We start from the raw sequence: 15609 nt of genomic DNA on the forward strand, positions 1-15609 counted from the left end.
CGCCACCGGAAGGTTGGGTTGCCGCCTTCTCTCCACTGGTTCTGCTCCTCTGCTCTCCACAGCAACTCGACCTAAACGAGCTATGCCGTTGAGGCTCCCCCGTCCCGCCAGGTCAGCAAGACCTTCTTTCCCCTCTAGTTGGTAAAAAGACCCAGGAGCACAGCCTGAGGAGAGAAGTTGGCAACTGTGCGCCTGACGTCACCACGCCCGTCCTTTTCAGCGGCGGCGAAGGGAAAGGGGGCGCGTCCCTTCCTTCACGAGCCACGCCTCCTCCGGCCGTTGGCTGAAACTCGGGGGGGCGTGGCCGCGCGCGCGTCTATATAAGGAGGGAGCCGGCGCGACTCGCTTTCCAAGGCGGGCTTGTCGCAGCCCGGGCGAGCTACGGGTGGCGGGATGGGTCACGCGGCGGACGAGCTGGGCGGGGCCGAGGAGCTGGAGTGCGGCATCTGCTGCATGCCTTACGACTGCTGCGGGCGGGCGCCGCGCAGGCTCGGGGGCGCGCGCGGTTCCTGGAAGCCCTCGCGCTGCCGTCACGTGCTCTGCAGCGCCTGCGTCTGCCAGCTGGCGCGCGAGGGCGGCTGGGAGGAGGTCACGTGCCCCTACTGCCGCGCCGTCACGCCCCTCCGCGAGCGCGGCAACTTCCTGGTGGCCGGCGTGAGGCGCAGCAGCGGCTACGGCCGGCGCCGCCTCGTCTTGCCCCCCATCGACCCCGAGCTCTGGCAGCGCGTCGTCCTCGCCGAGAGGAAGCGCCAGGAGGCCAGCCGCCCGGACGACGACGCTGCCGGCGAGGAGCGGGACGGCGAGGCGCAGGACGAGGCCGGCCAGTGGCGGCTCTGGAGGGCCCTGAGGAGGCTCCTCAAGGGGGGCGCCGGGCACAGCGCGCATGCGCCCAGGAGGAGCCGCAGCGCACCTCCCCGGCGTAGGCAGCCAATGAACCGTGAGTATCGCGCTCCAGTCTGGGCGCGCCGAGTAATCGATCGATAGGCTCGAGTAGTCGATTGCCGGGGGAGCAGGTCCCTAACTAGCTAGAGAGTGCGTGTGTGTGCGCGTGTTCCCTTTTGTGCTAAATGTGTATTGCCATACGGAGCGCTAGCGTAGACGTCATTGCCTTGGCTTGTGTGTCGCCTTTTCGTCTCATGGGGACATTCACAGTGGTTATGAGAAAGATGGGCGGCCGTGTTAGTCTCCCTGTAGCAGCAGAAAAGAGCCAGACCTGTAGGAGCCTTTGTGCGTCATAGATCATTGGCCCCAAATCTTGCTCTTCTAAAGCAGGCCAACGCAGCTGCCCACCTGAAACTAGTGGTTAAGGATCCAAACACCGTAACAACATTGAATCTGCGTGCGCGTATTTTAAGTTCCATTCTGGCACATAGAGGGAGGACGCGAGAGAAATAGCCCCGAGTCCTCAGGGGTCACCATCAGAGATGATGCATCTCATGGAAACTTTAGCTTGAACAAATTCGTTTGGATCTATATTTCATATATATGTAGAAAGAGAGCCATAAAATACCCATATAAATTGTATATTTTCTTACTCGTTCATTAGCTGATGTGTTTCTGAAAAGGATAGTCAGGATATTTTTGCATATATTGTATCTGTTTAATTTTATGCTTGAATGCAGGTGTTTATAAAAACCACAAAGGCAAGACTCTTCACAGTTCATTTGTCAATATTTCCCATAGAGCCAATCAGGAGTTAGTTTAACAGCCTATGCACGGTGCTTTAGTTTCTTCTTCTGCCTCTAAAAACAAAGTCTTACTTTTTAAATTTTAGGGGAGGAGCAGCTTGTTGGAATATGGTCTAATTTGGGGTGGAATAGTTGTTAGTGTGATAGCACTGCCTTGCCTGTTCTAACGTCAGTTTGTTCCATTGGGAATTTTTGTGTAGATTCTCCTGAGAGAGGAAATACTCCCCATTGGATTGGTATAAATGTGGAGTAAACAGAATTCTTATCTTCATTTCTGCTACAAGAGGGCAAACAGTTTTATAGGGTTAGACCAGGGAAGTGTTGAGAGGCATAATTCTCGGTGACAAGCCCACATCCCTTTTGGCTTGGGCTGGGGTTGAGCATCTTAGAGGTGAGCCTCTAATTCCACTGGATCTGCCAGCCACTGGGTTGGCCTTTGGCTTTCTTTGGCGCCATGACAAGGGGCAGGAGCACAGTTGTATTTAATACTTTAATGCATGGCTACGAGGAGTGTGAGAATCATAAGAGTGGAGCTTGTGCTGAAATAAGGTTTGGAAAAGGGTATTTTAAAAATTTGAGGGCTCATTGACCTCACTGCCACTCTCCTGTTTCTCTCACAGCCTATGCACCTGAAATAAAGGACTTGTCACTCATGACCAGCTGTGTCATCTGAGGGCTGTAGTGATCCCAGTGTACTTCCTGACCTGCTGCAGCTGAAGAACAAAACTGGCTGATACATGTGAGCTCTGCTACAGCCAGCCTTTTGTGGTCTTTCCAGCACTCTGGTCAGCACTCGGCTGAGGTTTTGCCATTAGCCAGTGGACTCATGTGATCCAAGAAGAAAGAAGACCCCTCTTTCACGCTGTGGACTGCTTCTTGTGCTCCGTGGAATGCCCCAGGAGAAAAAGGTGGTGGAAAGATGGCAGGAGGCAGACTTGATAGTACATGTTGGAGACGAGAAGCAAGGTGGCATCCCTTCTGGACTACACTGGAAGAATCGCAGTTGTTCTCACAGCCCAATTTCTGTCACATGTGCTGCTTGACACAGTTCTGAACCAGCAAATCCCCTCCCCAATGTACTCAGCATCTCCAAAGAGCCCTGCCATGCAGGCTGAGGCCATTGAGGCCATATGGTTTAAAAAGTGTTGTTTGGAGCAGCAATTCAGAGGGCATCTTTCTACCTGTGAACTCACCATTTTATGAAACACGAGTGTTTGGAGAAGCTGGAAACGAGTCTTCTTAACTGCAGTGTCCAGTATTTGGTTTCTGCCTTTCAAGTGCAGAATGTGTTTTATGTTTTGCATTCGTTTTGCATCTGTGGGTGAAGGCTTTAAAAAAAAGTCTTCATTAAAGTCTTCATTATTGTATCACCAGCAAGGACATTTTACACAGCACAAGAAGACAGGCCTCTGCTCCAGCGAGCTCATGAATTAAAATTTGCCCACAGGGAGATGAAAAAAAGTGGGAAGGAGAAGAGCATACATGCATGTATTTACCAGCTAGGATTCCTGGGAAGACAGGCAAGACAAAAATATGACATGATCTCAGAGGGAAGAGGGGCTAGTAGTTGTGCCAAATGGAAAATGGGTGTGTAGAGAGGCTGGGAAGCAGCAAGGCATGATTGGGTAGTTCTAGGCATGAGAGAGCGGCGCACCATCTCATGGCTGAAGGTTACCCCTGTCAGACATGTATTTAAAGAAGAGTACACAAGTAGGGAGGGGTCAGAGCCCTGAAGGGTTTGGGTGAGGAGTTTGTGTTGGATCTGGGCATGTGAGGGTTTAAGGAGAGCAGTGAGGGTGTGAATGAATGTGATGACTCTGCTGGGAAGAAGCAAGGGGAGAGGAAGGGCAGCCAGAGACCAGTCAAGGCCAGAGTTTTTGTGGAGGGGGTGAAGAGGAAGGGCTGGGGGATTTTTGCATTGCTGTAAGGAAAGCAGCATGACTTGGCAGGAGACTGGAAATGGAGGAGGCAAAGCAGTGAGAATAATTGGAGAGAAGACCTGGTGGAAGGGGAGGTTGGTGGGCAGGGAAAAGATACGGAGGGGAAGAATGGTGAGAAGTTCAGGCTTGGACATCCTTCATTCAAGACACTCCACAGAAAACCCCCAACAAAGCAACTGGAAATGTGGAGGAGGAGGCAATTTAGGGGCAGAAAGGTTCAGCTCGTCAGTGGCCTTGAAAAACCTTTTTCAGCTAAACACTTTTGTTCCCAGTGAATCAGGCCATTTTGGTCAGGGCACCCTTATGGGGTGGGATGGAAGGTTAAGCCAGCTACAGGGCAGATTCTGTAACTCATCTGACATATATGTAGCAAGATGCCGTTTCCTAGACGCAGTTTCCTTGCAGGGAAAGTTACGTTATAAATGTCGTATTTTTTAAAAGCATTTCTGTGAAATGTGTTCTTAATTTCGTATTTATTGTTTCAAGTTTTTCCATTTAATATTTTGGCAGTTGTAATTTATTTAATTAAAGAGTGTTGAATTTGGCAGTCATCTGTTTATTAAAGGAAAAAAGGGCTTTGTTTCCAAACATATGAGTTAAAGGGACCCACCAGTGGGATCTTGTGTGTGTGTTGAGGCTTTACATCTCAATTCCAAGCCACCGTGGCCAATCCAAATTCTCTTGCCTAGGCAGGCCGAGCCTCACATAGCCAAAGTTTGCTGCCTACCAGAAGTTCCATGACGAAGTGCTTGAGGATTTGATCTTCTCATATTGACAGTGGTGAGTGTCTGAGATACTGCCTCAGTGCCACACTAGAAACACACTGTCTGAGCCTTTTTCTGTTCATCCAGATTATAACTGGCTTCACGGGTTGTTCCAGAAAGTCTGAGAACTATTGGAAATGGCTGTCAACCTCTTGGACAGTTTGAACGGGAGAAGAGTCTGGATCTGCCTGAGGACAAACTGACTGGTCCTTTAAGTAGGGGCTAATCCTAGAAGGGCAAAACAGAACCGGTGTGGCTGTTAGTGCCAGACTAGGAAACCCAATTCCTGCTCTGCTGTGGAAGCTTTCTGGGTGACCTTGGGCCAGTTGCACGCTCTCAGCCCAACACAGCTCACAGGATGGTTGTTAGGATAAAATGGAGATCTCTATACGCTGCTTTGGGTCCATACTGTAGAGAAAGATGGGTGTATGCTAGTAAAAGGAGTCAATAAAATCTTCCTCACTCTGCATTTGAGATGATCTCCTGGGTCTTGATCTCCTGGCATCCAGTTTAGCAGACCTTTCCCAACCACTGAGTGGCTAAGAGCTTCCCATGTATAATGCAGGCATAATATAACCATCTTGTTTTTCCTTCCTCTGGTTTCTCCATCTGGCTGACTCACCCTGAATTCATCTCTTTGGCTTGGGGTCCCTCAGATCCTGGTTTCTCCATAGGATGGATTGCAGCATTCCTCAATCATATCCTGTTTAATCACCTGTCCGTGCCTGTGGCTGGCATGTCCCTCATGACTCCGGACGAGGGATTTTAATGGGGCCTTTGTGGGTTGCAGGCTGTGTGACTCACAAGGGTTGATCCACCTTAGCTTAGGGCTAGCAGCACAGCCAAGAGAGCCAGCCAGCTACCTGAAAGCAGAACGGTGGCAGAGGGATGTGACTAAGGGTTTTGGTGGCTAATGAGTCTTGCTTTAAAATTAAGCTGGTAATCATTTAAATGCACAACCTTGTGTGATCAGGATGGCAACCTGTTATCAAGCCAGGAGGAGGGGAAATACTTAAGTGTAGAAATTTCATAGCAATTAAGCAATGAAATTCCAGAAAATTTCAAGGACCCTCTTTTGGGCCTTTTAGTCAGCTAATTTAGCAGGCAGCAAAATAAGCAGCCCCCCAATTCCAGCCCCTAGTATCCTGACAATCTGCAAGATACAGAAGACGGGGGGGGGGGGAATCTTACTTTTATACCACACTTTTCTTCCCAGTAAGAGCCCAAAGCAGCTTACATTGAGGAAGATAAGGCTGAATGTGTATTTGAGCTTCTGCCAAGAATATTTCTACTGATGGCAGGTGCCTCGCTTTGTTCTTTCTCCTGGTTTTGGAAAATTCAAGAACAATGACTTCCAAAATACATAAACACAGATGGTGTAAGGCAATCCCTGCCTTGGCTGTTGCGGTAATTAGGTCTCAGTTCCCAACATGAGACTGGTTTAATTTCAGAAACGAGTCCCCAAAGACAGGAGCCACATAAATGTGGACAGCGCTGGGACAGTAATTCTGCAAATTCCCTGACAGGGTTTGTAACTTGGCAAAGCACAGAGCCAACATGAGTCAGCTTGTGCCAACGTAATTGTTCCCATGAGAGTGGCTAATAGGGTTCTCCTGAGACCAGGAAGAATTGTAGGGATTTTAAGCTCTGGGCTGCATGGGGAAAACAATTGGAAGGTCAAATGAATACCATCACCCCTGTTTTTATGGGAACAAAGATTGAATAAATTTTGGAGTCCTTTTAATGCTGGCAGAAGTGAGCACTGAGGTCACCTGTCTGACCGGGGTGGGGGGGCTCTGAACCTTTAGCTAGCCTTGGTGCAGTGTGTGCAAGTCTGCTGGGATGCACAGGGGCAAAAGGGGTGTTGGCAGGGAAGGGAGATACTGTGAAGAGCAGGGAAATGCGTTCTCAGCTGCTACATACCCACTTTAAGTGTGTATATCAAGTGGTGGGAACCTAGAGAGATCAAGGAGCTGTAAATGCCATCTGCGATGTAGGATGCAGAGGTCTGAAGGAGCATATAATTGGATTGCTTGCTAAACAAGGAGAGAGCGAATAAAAGAAGCAGTTGAGCTACAGGTAGGAAGCTCAACAAAGTCTCTGTGGGCATTAAGCAATCAGTTGTGCTTGGAATCCTGACTGACAGCCGATGCTGCTGACCTAGTATTGGGACTGCCAGTCTGTAATAGCTCCAGTCTTGTTTGCTCTTGCGTGGCGGGAGGGGAGCGGGACGGACGGACTCGCCCAGCACCTGCTGTCTGAGACCCCTGAGCTGGAACTGCCAGGAAGTGAACCAGGAACCTTCCACGTTCTGCTTCTCAGGCACGATGCCCCCAAGATCTGCCATTTGTGAAGTCCTGTTCTGCACCACCTGCAATATCTGAACGGCCTTCAAGGGTAAGCAGCTACCAGGTGCTGGCGTTGTAGGTCACTACTTACAAAGACTGATTTTATTCATGCAACGGCCCCACCCCAGTCCTACTGAGGATCACATTTTGGGTTGGTTGCAGACTAAACTGGCACAGATCCCCCCCCCCTTCCCCCCACGGTGTTCTTTGGGAGCAACATTCCTTGGAGATCAGCAGGCTGCCGGGGGAGGGCACGAATGTCCCACTCTGGATCCAACCCTCTGTCCAGAGCTGCTGTATACAGAAATACATTTTGTACAGAGGTGTCAACGTTAAATCCACAGAGCATTTCATGAAATGGTCCTGCCAAGCGCAAATGTGTTTAACTGCACATACCAAGGCAGTGTGCCTGGCCATAGTGTAGCGCACGCACAGTAGCACAAGATCATCGTGCTCAACTGCCTACTCCCAGGCTTCATGTCCATTCCCACATACGTCTTTTCTGGAGGTGATCTGTAATGTGTGAGGCAGTCTTAAACTAAATTAAATTACACAAAACAAAAAAGGGGACTTGCATTCCTTTTCAAAGCCCACATTCCCAATCCAAGCAAAGACAACACAACGCAGCTGGGGTATGTAGCGAAGGAAACTGTGTGCCTTTATTCTGCAAGGTTTAAACAAGAAGTGACTTGAGAATCGGCAACCAATTCAGGAGTGCGTCCTGGCCCTCCTGTGGCCTCTCCCCCCTCCCCAGACAAAATTCTTCCAAAGACGAGAGGCAGGAAGGGGCAGGGGGGAAAGACAGCCCCTTCCCCCAACCAGGAGCCACCCCTGGACGAGGCACAGATCCAGCACCTGACTCCCGCATAGCCCCTCATATGGGAGGGAAGCTGTCGGCTCCCCCTCAATGTGGTCTCAGACCATGACTAGGGAGTGTGGTCCCCCTCCCCCAGTCAGTCCCATTATTGCCCCACGGGGGGTTCAAGCACAGGTGGGAAGGGGTTTAAACATACAGGATGAGAGTGTATACAGTATATATATATTCATATTTATAGAGTTGCGTTTGGAGTGTGGCTTGAAGAGCCACCACTGCCAGGGGCAGATGCCATGGGGCAGACAGCCCCCTCCCCCCTCACAGACAGGACACCCAAAAGATGCAAGTTCCTCTCCTGCTCCTCCACACCACTTGAGCCCCAGCCAGGAACAGAACCCAGGAGTCCTGGCTCCCAACCCCCTCTTGGTTGTTCTCTGCCAGTCAGCTTGGAAATCCACCTCCCACTCCCCCAAGAAGTGGAAAGAGGGGGGCACGGGGACAGCAACAAAATCAAATGCAGAGGAGCCAAGGTGTGGGCAGTTCACCCTGCTCGCAACCACCAAGGCAAAGCCGTCAGTGTGATCAGAAAATAAAAGGGGAGGAGAGGCCTGAGGGGAGCACATCCCTTCTGCCCAGAGGCGGCACCTGTCCAGTCGTGACCAGGTGGGCGAGCCAGGAGTGCCCCTCAGTCGTCTATGCAAATCACCTCCCCACTTTTCGCCTCCTTCTTCTCTAGGCTCTCGCCTTCCTTCTCCTTCTTCACAATCACAGGAGGACCGTTGGCTGCAGGACAAGAGACAAGAGCAGGCTAAACTGGGAAGAGGTCTTGGAACCTGCGGCTGCTTCTACCCCACCACCTTGCACCAGGGGTCCAACTCGCCATCCCTCCAGTTGTGTTACTCACAAATCTCAGGCCCACCAGACTCCATGAGATCATACCTCTGGACACAGGGGCTGCAGTTTGGGATAGAAGCCGCCAAGGCATCTCTTCCTCATGCATATATCTAATGTCTTTTCTAAAAGCGGGGCACAAAGGGGGCTCCGGGTTCCCGACTGCTCTAAGCCCAGCATTCTCAAAACACAAGGCAGCTGCTGCCTTCCAAGACAACAAGTGAAGTCTTCTTCGACTCCTCCCTCCACCGGGAGCCAGGGAGAGAACCTACCTGTGTGGGGTCCCAGCCCACTGCCTTGTCTCCTACTGCCCCACATAGGACTCCTTGCCCACCCTCGATTCCTTCCAACCCCAGTGAGGAGCACGCTGGGGTAAAGGCAGAAGTCTCTCCCCCCACCCCATTCCAAGCACTACCCCTGCAGCCACAAAACTTGGAACAGTAGGCCCCACAGCCAGCGATTGTCCCCTACCATGATTTCATCTCTGTCCCCCAACAACCAACCTGTGATGAAGGAGCCGGTCGGCATTTGGCTGTAGTTGGCGCCCATGGTGGGCAGCACCCCTCCAGGACTGGCCCCAAAAGAGCCCCCAAAGGTTGGAGGGGTGGCATAGGGCCCGGGGGGGAACGCCTGTGAGAAAAGAGAGCGAGAAGTCCTGACTGCACTGACAGTTCAAGAGGCAAGATGGGGCATATCGTTTTGCATCCTTAATCTTTTAGACGCACTTCTGCTTCAAACTGTATTTGCATGAATAGGCATGACGTACAACCTAGACTACCTCACAAGGTTGTTGTGAGGATAAAATGGAAATAAGGAGACTGCTGTAAGCCACTTCCAGTCCCCATTGGGGAGAAAAGTGTAATATAAATGAAGGAAACCATAAAGCAGCATCATGAAGCCCATGCTGATAGTCTCATCACAATCTTGTGGGCTGGAGATGGGGGAGATAGTTACCGGGGTGGTCTGTGTCTCATTTCCTTTGCTGGCCAAGCGGCTGAGGATGCTGCGTTCAGACATCTGAAGGCGGGCAGCAATCGGGGGGATGCGGGAAAGCGTGGCAGGCAGGCGCGTCACATCTGCTTTCATGTCACTGAGAAGCTCCTCTAGTTGGTTCAGCACTGGTGTGGCAGCAGGAGAGCAAAAGAAAGAGGAGAGAGACCAAGACCTGTCAGGGTGGCAGAGCCCAGGGCACAGCGGACTCCTCCAGGCACCTGCTACCCACTTGCCCAACGTTCTATAAAAGATGGTTATCTTGCAAAACAAGCAGGGTATGTGGCTCCAATACCCTCCTGGGGCCTATAATGCTGAGCTAAACTTACTCCAGAGATTCTCTTAAAAGAGTTAAAATAAAACCTTTATTTTTTCCAATCATGGAAAAGGGCCTTTACCCATCTGATAATCCAGATTGTCCATCACTGGACACACCCACAGAGAGAGAGAACACTGTCCTACTCATAGGACATTAGAGATTCCCAGATTATGCAGCATGAATTGCAGAGGAGAAGGGAATGAATACACTGAGGGTACTTATGGGAAACTAAACACAAGAGATACTCACATGATACTTGTGAGGGGAGAGGGATACAGCAGAGAAACTCACAAGGAAACAAATAGAGATACTTGAAAAAAGCACCAGAGAGATGAAGGAAGTGAAATTCTTAACAGGTATTCACTTAATATTTGATAGGGACAAGTGTCAACCAGTACTACTCAAATGATGCTAGGTGGAGGCGGGGGGGGGGGGGAGAAATGTGATACTAAAGGGGCACTCAGCCAGATATGCCAGAATCACTCACTCAAGAGAATATTCTGGAAATTAATATATATATACACACCAAAAGTACTGAAGATGATTGTGTTAAGAGAAATTCATGGAATACTTCCTCTATTATGCCAAAGGATACTCTGTGGAATATTCAGTAGACATGCTTGGCAAGAAAAAGTGTTCAAAAGATAAGAGATGTGCTTGAAGAATGCTCACAAAAGATTGTTGGCAGATACTCAGAAGATACTCATGGGAAACTCCATGGATAGACCAAAGCAGATACACCAAAGATACACAGAGCAGGATCAAGGAGACAACCGAACACAGCGGCTTTTCTGATCATTACCGCACTTTAATGGATTTAGAGTATGGTACAGAAGGACGCACAGAGGCGTGGGGGGAGGGGGGTTTACATGGACTGTCCTCTCCGGGCCCGCCTCCTCGCCCGCCTCTTACCCTTGTGCAGGACGGCGTTGGCAGGCTTGTTGCCAGCCAGAGATTCCTTGGATAAGTGCTGGTGGCTCTCGGCCAGACACTCCACCTCAGCAAAGCGAGTATTGAGGGCCATGGCCGGGTGGCTGGGGTCCTGAGTCATGTTCAGGTAGGCGGCTCTGCGTAGCTGTTCCTCAATCACCAGTGCCTGCTCCAGGAGCTGCGGGGAAGAGTGAAGCAACGAGAAAATGGAGCCACTGAAACAGGAGCGTGGCCCAAGGAAACCTGCAAGGGGACTGGGCAGAACCCACGGCAAGGAGGCCTGGCTCTGCACTGCCGATTCAATAGAGAACTCCCAGGTGAATCTGCATCTTGATTCAGCCTAATGTAAGATTCTATGGGAAGGCGCTCTACAGAAGAGCGGCGGCACTGGAAGACTCCCACCCACCCTGTATCCCCCCCTGCTAGCTCCCTGGCACATTCAAACTTTTTTTTCCACAGCTATATGAGTGAGAAATTTGTTCTTCAAAGAAGAGGTTCTCAAGAGTGCTGCACTCAGTGTCTGCACAGTGCAGTTGTGAGAACATGCGGTGTCTACTGTGTGCTGCTTGCATGATCAGGTCTACTGGAGTTAACTCAAGTTGTTATGCTGACACTGTCAATTTATGCTCAAGTTGGAGTTTTTAAATGCTGAAAGCAAGCTTTCTGGTTACACACAGTTTCAGGTAGGTAGCCATGCTGGTGTGCAGTAGAACAGCAGGATTTGAGTCCAGTGGCACTTTAGACACCAGCAGGATCTTTCAGGGTATATGCTTTCGAGGGTCAAAGCTTTGACTCTCAAAAGCGTATACCCTGAAAAATCCTGCTGGTCTCTAAGGTGCCACTGGACTCAGATCCTGAAGTTACACTCAGAAACTGTGCCTGAAAAAAAAAGACTTCTGAGAATACAGCCCGGCCCCTCAGTCTTCATCTGATCCCATCTGTACTGCGCACCTTGAACCTCCTGGCAAGGAATTTGTTCTTCATCTCCAAGAAGTTGCCCTTGTTGGCTTCGGTCTTGAAGGGCTCGTTGATAATAGCAAACTGGTTGTCATTCTGGATATCCTGCCAGCGAGCGTAGCCATGGCTGAACAGCAACAGCAGGCATTAAGGAACCTCCAAGGCTGAATGGAAGAGCTGCCTGCCACTCCCCAGCAAGACACACAGGAATCTCCTTATATGGAATCACACCAATGCCGCCTCTACCACAACAGCAAGGGGCGATCTAGGGTGCCCAACAGTGTTTTCCCACCTTTAGGATTTACACACTCCCCCCCTCCCCCGACACACACACTGGTAGACACTAATTCCACATTCCTGGTTCAGACAGGAGGAGAGATGAGTCATTTGTGTGAAGCAAAATTTGCTCTCCCCACTTGTCCACAGACAGACACACACACACACACACACACACACACACACACACACACACTCTTAAAGGAATTAACGAGTCAAAAAGGATACAGGACGATACCAGCCAGTAGCCAGTAGTCATGCCGGCGGTGCCAGATCTCATTAAGCTTACTGGAGGTGATGGCTGCTCTCTCCTCGTTCTGCCACAGGGTATGAAGTTCTAAAGTGAAAGACAAGACAGAAGAACCATCCAAGTTAAATGCCTCACTTCAGAACGAGTGGGTGGGCATATATTGTTTCAAGCAGCTGAAGCAACACCCACATGTCAGCTGCACACACAACGCATCCGCTCAACCAGGCCCCCCCCAACACACACACACACGCTGCCAGCGTCCTTCTCTTGATGGCCAAAGCAGGCCGCTGTGACATGAGCAGATGTAACCCTCCCACCACCCCAGTGCTGTGCAAGTGCTGCCCTAGCTTATCTCCACTGCAGGCAGACGCCTCACGCCATGATGCCTTACCTGTGAAGCCGCCATCGGCAATGTTGAACATGAAGCGGGGTTTGTCTGCCTTGTCTTCTTTCTTGCCGTTGTTCCGGCTGTCCTCCTTGACATTTCCAGATCTGGGCTCTTTTCCTGACTCCCTCTCGGGCTTTACCTCTTCTTTTAAAAGGGTTAGGGTTAAAATGGGGAGGTGGATAAGAAGAGCCAACCCCAGGCTCCCCCTCCCCTCCCCGCCAGTTCTTCAGTAGGAACCGCTCCCACGCCTCTAACGACACGCATGGCTAGATGGCATCTGCCTGCAAACATCTACCAGACGGGGGAGAAACGGACTCTCCCGCAGCTCTTTCCAAATGGCCTCTGCGCTCGCCTCTGCTGTCATCAGATCATTCCCAGAAGCAAAGCCAAAGCCAACAGACTTCTAATGTCTACGGGAGTTAGAAGACTGCCCAGCCCAAGTCCTGCACATGCTCGTTTGCCTCCAATGAGAAGCTCCGGAAAGCCCCGAGCCCCGGTTCCAGTCATGCTGCCAGGCTGACTTCCAGTAGCCACAGACATCCCCCTTTGCCTGTCAAGGCTCAGGTTACCTTTCTTCACTTCTTGCATCTCCCCATCAGCCTTTTCCTTGCTCTCCTCGCTCTCGGCAGGCTTCTCGTCTGCCACAAGTTTCTCCGGATCAGCTTCTGGAGCTTTGGAAAATACAGGGATGGGATAGTGTGAGGGGGTCAGACCTAGCCAAGAACTTCTAAGAACCTGTACTAAAGACTCGAGTGGGTGAGAAGGTTGAGAAGGAATCCCAGTTGCATGGGATTTCTGCAGCAATCCTGACAGCATTTCCCTTTTATCTTCCTTTTAAAGGAACAACCAAAGGACTAAGCCCTCCTGAGAAACCAAAACAGAAGTCTGGCTGGAGCTTTCATCGATACAAGTCCTTCTCCCGGTCCAGATTCATTTTCTCCAAGTCAACAAGAAGCAGGTGTTATTTCCTTCAGTGCATTAAGGAACAGCCAAGAACAGAAGGCCAAGACATTTGGGCCACGGTTCCGTTATTGCTCATGGCACATCACACTGACTGTGCCAATCCAAACTGCAAACTCAACCAACCTAGCACTTCTCCAACACAAGGCCCATTAACGAGAGCAAAATGTATCTTTTGTTCATTGCAAAAGGTGGATAAATCTTTACCAGCTGGACACCCCCCCCCCCCCAACATAGGCTCATTAAAAAGTCTCTCTCTTATATATCTTTACCTGATTTCTCTCTCTCTTCCTTGATTGCAAGATCGGCTTCTGGCTCCTTCTCTCCCAGAGCCATCAATCCCTCTTCATCAGGTTTCTTGGATGGCTCAAGCTCTGTTTTCTCCCCAGGGAAGGTGTCAGCAATGGGCTGCTCAGGAACTGAAGGCTGGAAAATGCAAAGCCAGGGGATGCAAGCAGATGGCCCTCAGAAAGGGATGCTTTGGGGACAGGATCAAAACTACCGTGGTTTTCTGTTGCCCCAGGTCGGACCAGGGATCCTGGAGGTGTTTTGCCATCTTCTGAGCATGGAGCAGGGGTCACTGGGGCAGTCGGGGGAGGGGGTAGTTGTGAATTTCCTGCATTATGCAGGGGGTTGGACTAGATGACCCTAGAAGTCCCTTCCAACCCTATGATTCTATCATGGCTCAAGAATAAATTGTCCTTTAGGAGACATTTGGCACACGCACAGGTCCCAGTCTGTGAGACTGTACCATGCTGCTAAACTTTCTTCAGCTAAGCAACCCTTTGAGCCAACAGTCCCATCACCACTACCTGGCTTGAGAATGCTTGACAGTTCGCACAACAGCACTCAAGGGCATTTAAGTGCCTTCTGTAGCGATATCTTCACTGACAGCAGGTGGCGCTATTGCTTTACTTACCTGGAACTATCGGGTTTTAAAATAAATAACAGCTGAGGAGGCCCTTTGGAAGAGAGGCAGGGCCCCTGTTGTACCCATGTCCACCAGGTGCTACCAACAATTTCCCTAAGAGTTTTGAAAACGGTCATTCCAGCTTCCACAGTCCCACTGCAAGACAGCCCCTTACTCAGCTTTGAAACTGTATGCAAGAGATTCCCCTGTAGAAGTACAAACCTCTGTTTCCATCTTCTCGCCGCTCTTGGCTTCCTTCTCTGGTTTCTCGTCTTTGGCCTCTGGCTCTTCCTTTTCTGCCAGGATCCCCCCGTCCCCTTTGTCACTCGGAGCTGGGGTAGCTGGTGAGATGGATAACCAGTTCTGGAATACTTGTCTCTCTTTCCTTCTCCAAATACGTATCTCCTTACACTCTTAGATACCTTCAGGGCCATTTCGTAACTGGACTGGACTGAAGCCACTCCCAATTAATAATACATTTCACATTCTGACAAATGAATGTTGATCTGTTTCACACTAGTACTAATAGAGCATGGCTGTCACTTTATTAAGCACAGGTGGCCCAAATTCAGGGTTCATGTACACAGATACATACAAACCGAAGGTTACTCGAACTATATGGCATAATTCAGATCTCCTGATGACTGGAACTAATCTGGAAGGATTTACTCTCTGTACCCAATTTCAGTTCTCACCGAGAAGGCAAATTACACATACAAATAAGTAAACAAAATCTTCCGCAACAACTTCCCTGAAACCAGCTGGCTTGATCTAAACTCCCAGAGGTGGGTTCTGGTCTGTGATGAAAAGTGATCTGGGAAAGAGAATGCCCGCCCCAGGATCCTTTGCCCAGGGGGCATACCTGGCTTGGAAGTGCAGGGCGTGTTGGTGCAGCTGGGGTCCGGGGTGGTGGTGGAGGTTTTAATCGTGGGAGATGATGCTCGCGAGGACTTTTTTGAGTCGGCACTGGGGTCGGGCATCAATTCTGGCATGCTCCAGCGCCCGTTAATATGCTCAAACTCTTGCACCTGCCCATGCAAAAGAGACACACTCTCCTGTGAACAACACCTTTTAGCTGCCATAACAAGGAGGGTGACCAAACCCAGCCAATGCCAAGTGGGGGAAAGCCCACCCCATTGCCCCCGTCAGACTTTCCTCAGAGGAATCTTACAGCCATGATGAGC

At 50.4% G+C, this 15609-nt stretch overlaps 2 protein-coding genes across 5 annotated transcripts in view; one reads left to right on the forward strand and one right to left on the reverse strand.

The window, feature by feature from the left end:
- Positions 1-393: 393 nt before the first annotated feature.
- RNF227 (ring finger protein 227) lies at positions 394-4148 on the forward strand. The gene is made up of 2 exons (XM_054994543.1): positions 394-937; positions 2309-4148. Exons 1-2 carry the CDS (start codon positions 394-396, stop codon positions 2359-2361), a joined length of 597 nt encoding a protein of 198 aa, XP_054850518.1. The 3' UTR covers positions 2362-4148.
- Positions 4149-7373: 3225 nt separating this feature from the next.
- The window catches only part of CHD3 (chromodomain helicase DNA binding protein 3), a 60359-nt gene continuing 52123 nt past the window's right edge, over positions 7374-15609 (reverse strand). For 3 of the 4 annotated variants that reach the window (XM_054992554.1, XM_054992555.1, XM_054992552.1), the window contains exons 30-40: positions 15288-15453; positions 14648-14766; positions 13788-13941; positions 13125-13226; positions 12559-12699; positions 12146-12254; positions 11636-11768; positions 10667-10862; positions 9400-9563; positions 8949-9075; positions 7374-8337 (exon numbers count right to left, since the gene is read on the reverse strand). In XM_054992554.1, the coding sequence (XP_054848529.1) occupies positions 8240-8337; positions 8949-9075; positions 9400-9563; positions 10667-10862; positions 11636-11768; positions 12146-12254; positions 12559-12699; positions 13125-13226; positions 13788-13941; positions 14648-14766; positions 15288-15453 (1509 nt within the window). In that variant the 3' untranslated portion in view covers positions 7374-8239. The remainder of the gene's footprint in view (positions 8338-8948; positions 9076-9399; positions 9564-10666; positions 10863-11635; positions 11769-12145; positions 12255-12558; positions 12700-13124; positions 13227-13787; positions 13942-14647; positions 14767-15287; positions 15454-15609) is intronic. The other variant, XM_054992553.1, reaches the window with a different exon arrangement.

This window comes from Eublepharis macularius, chromosome 12 (assembly GCF_028583425.1).
Source record: "Eublepharis macularius isolate TG4126 chromosome 12, MPM_Emac_v1.0, whole genome shotgun sequence".
NCBI lineage: Eukaryota > Metazoa > Chordata > Lepidosauria > Squamata > Eublepharidae > Eublepharis > Eublepharis macularius.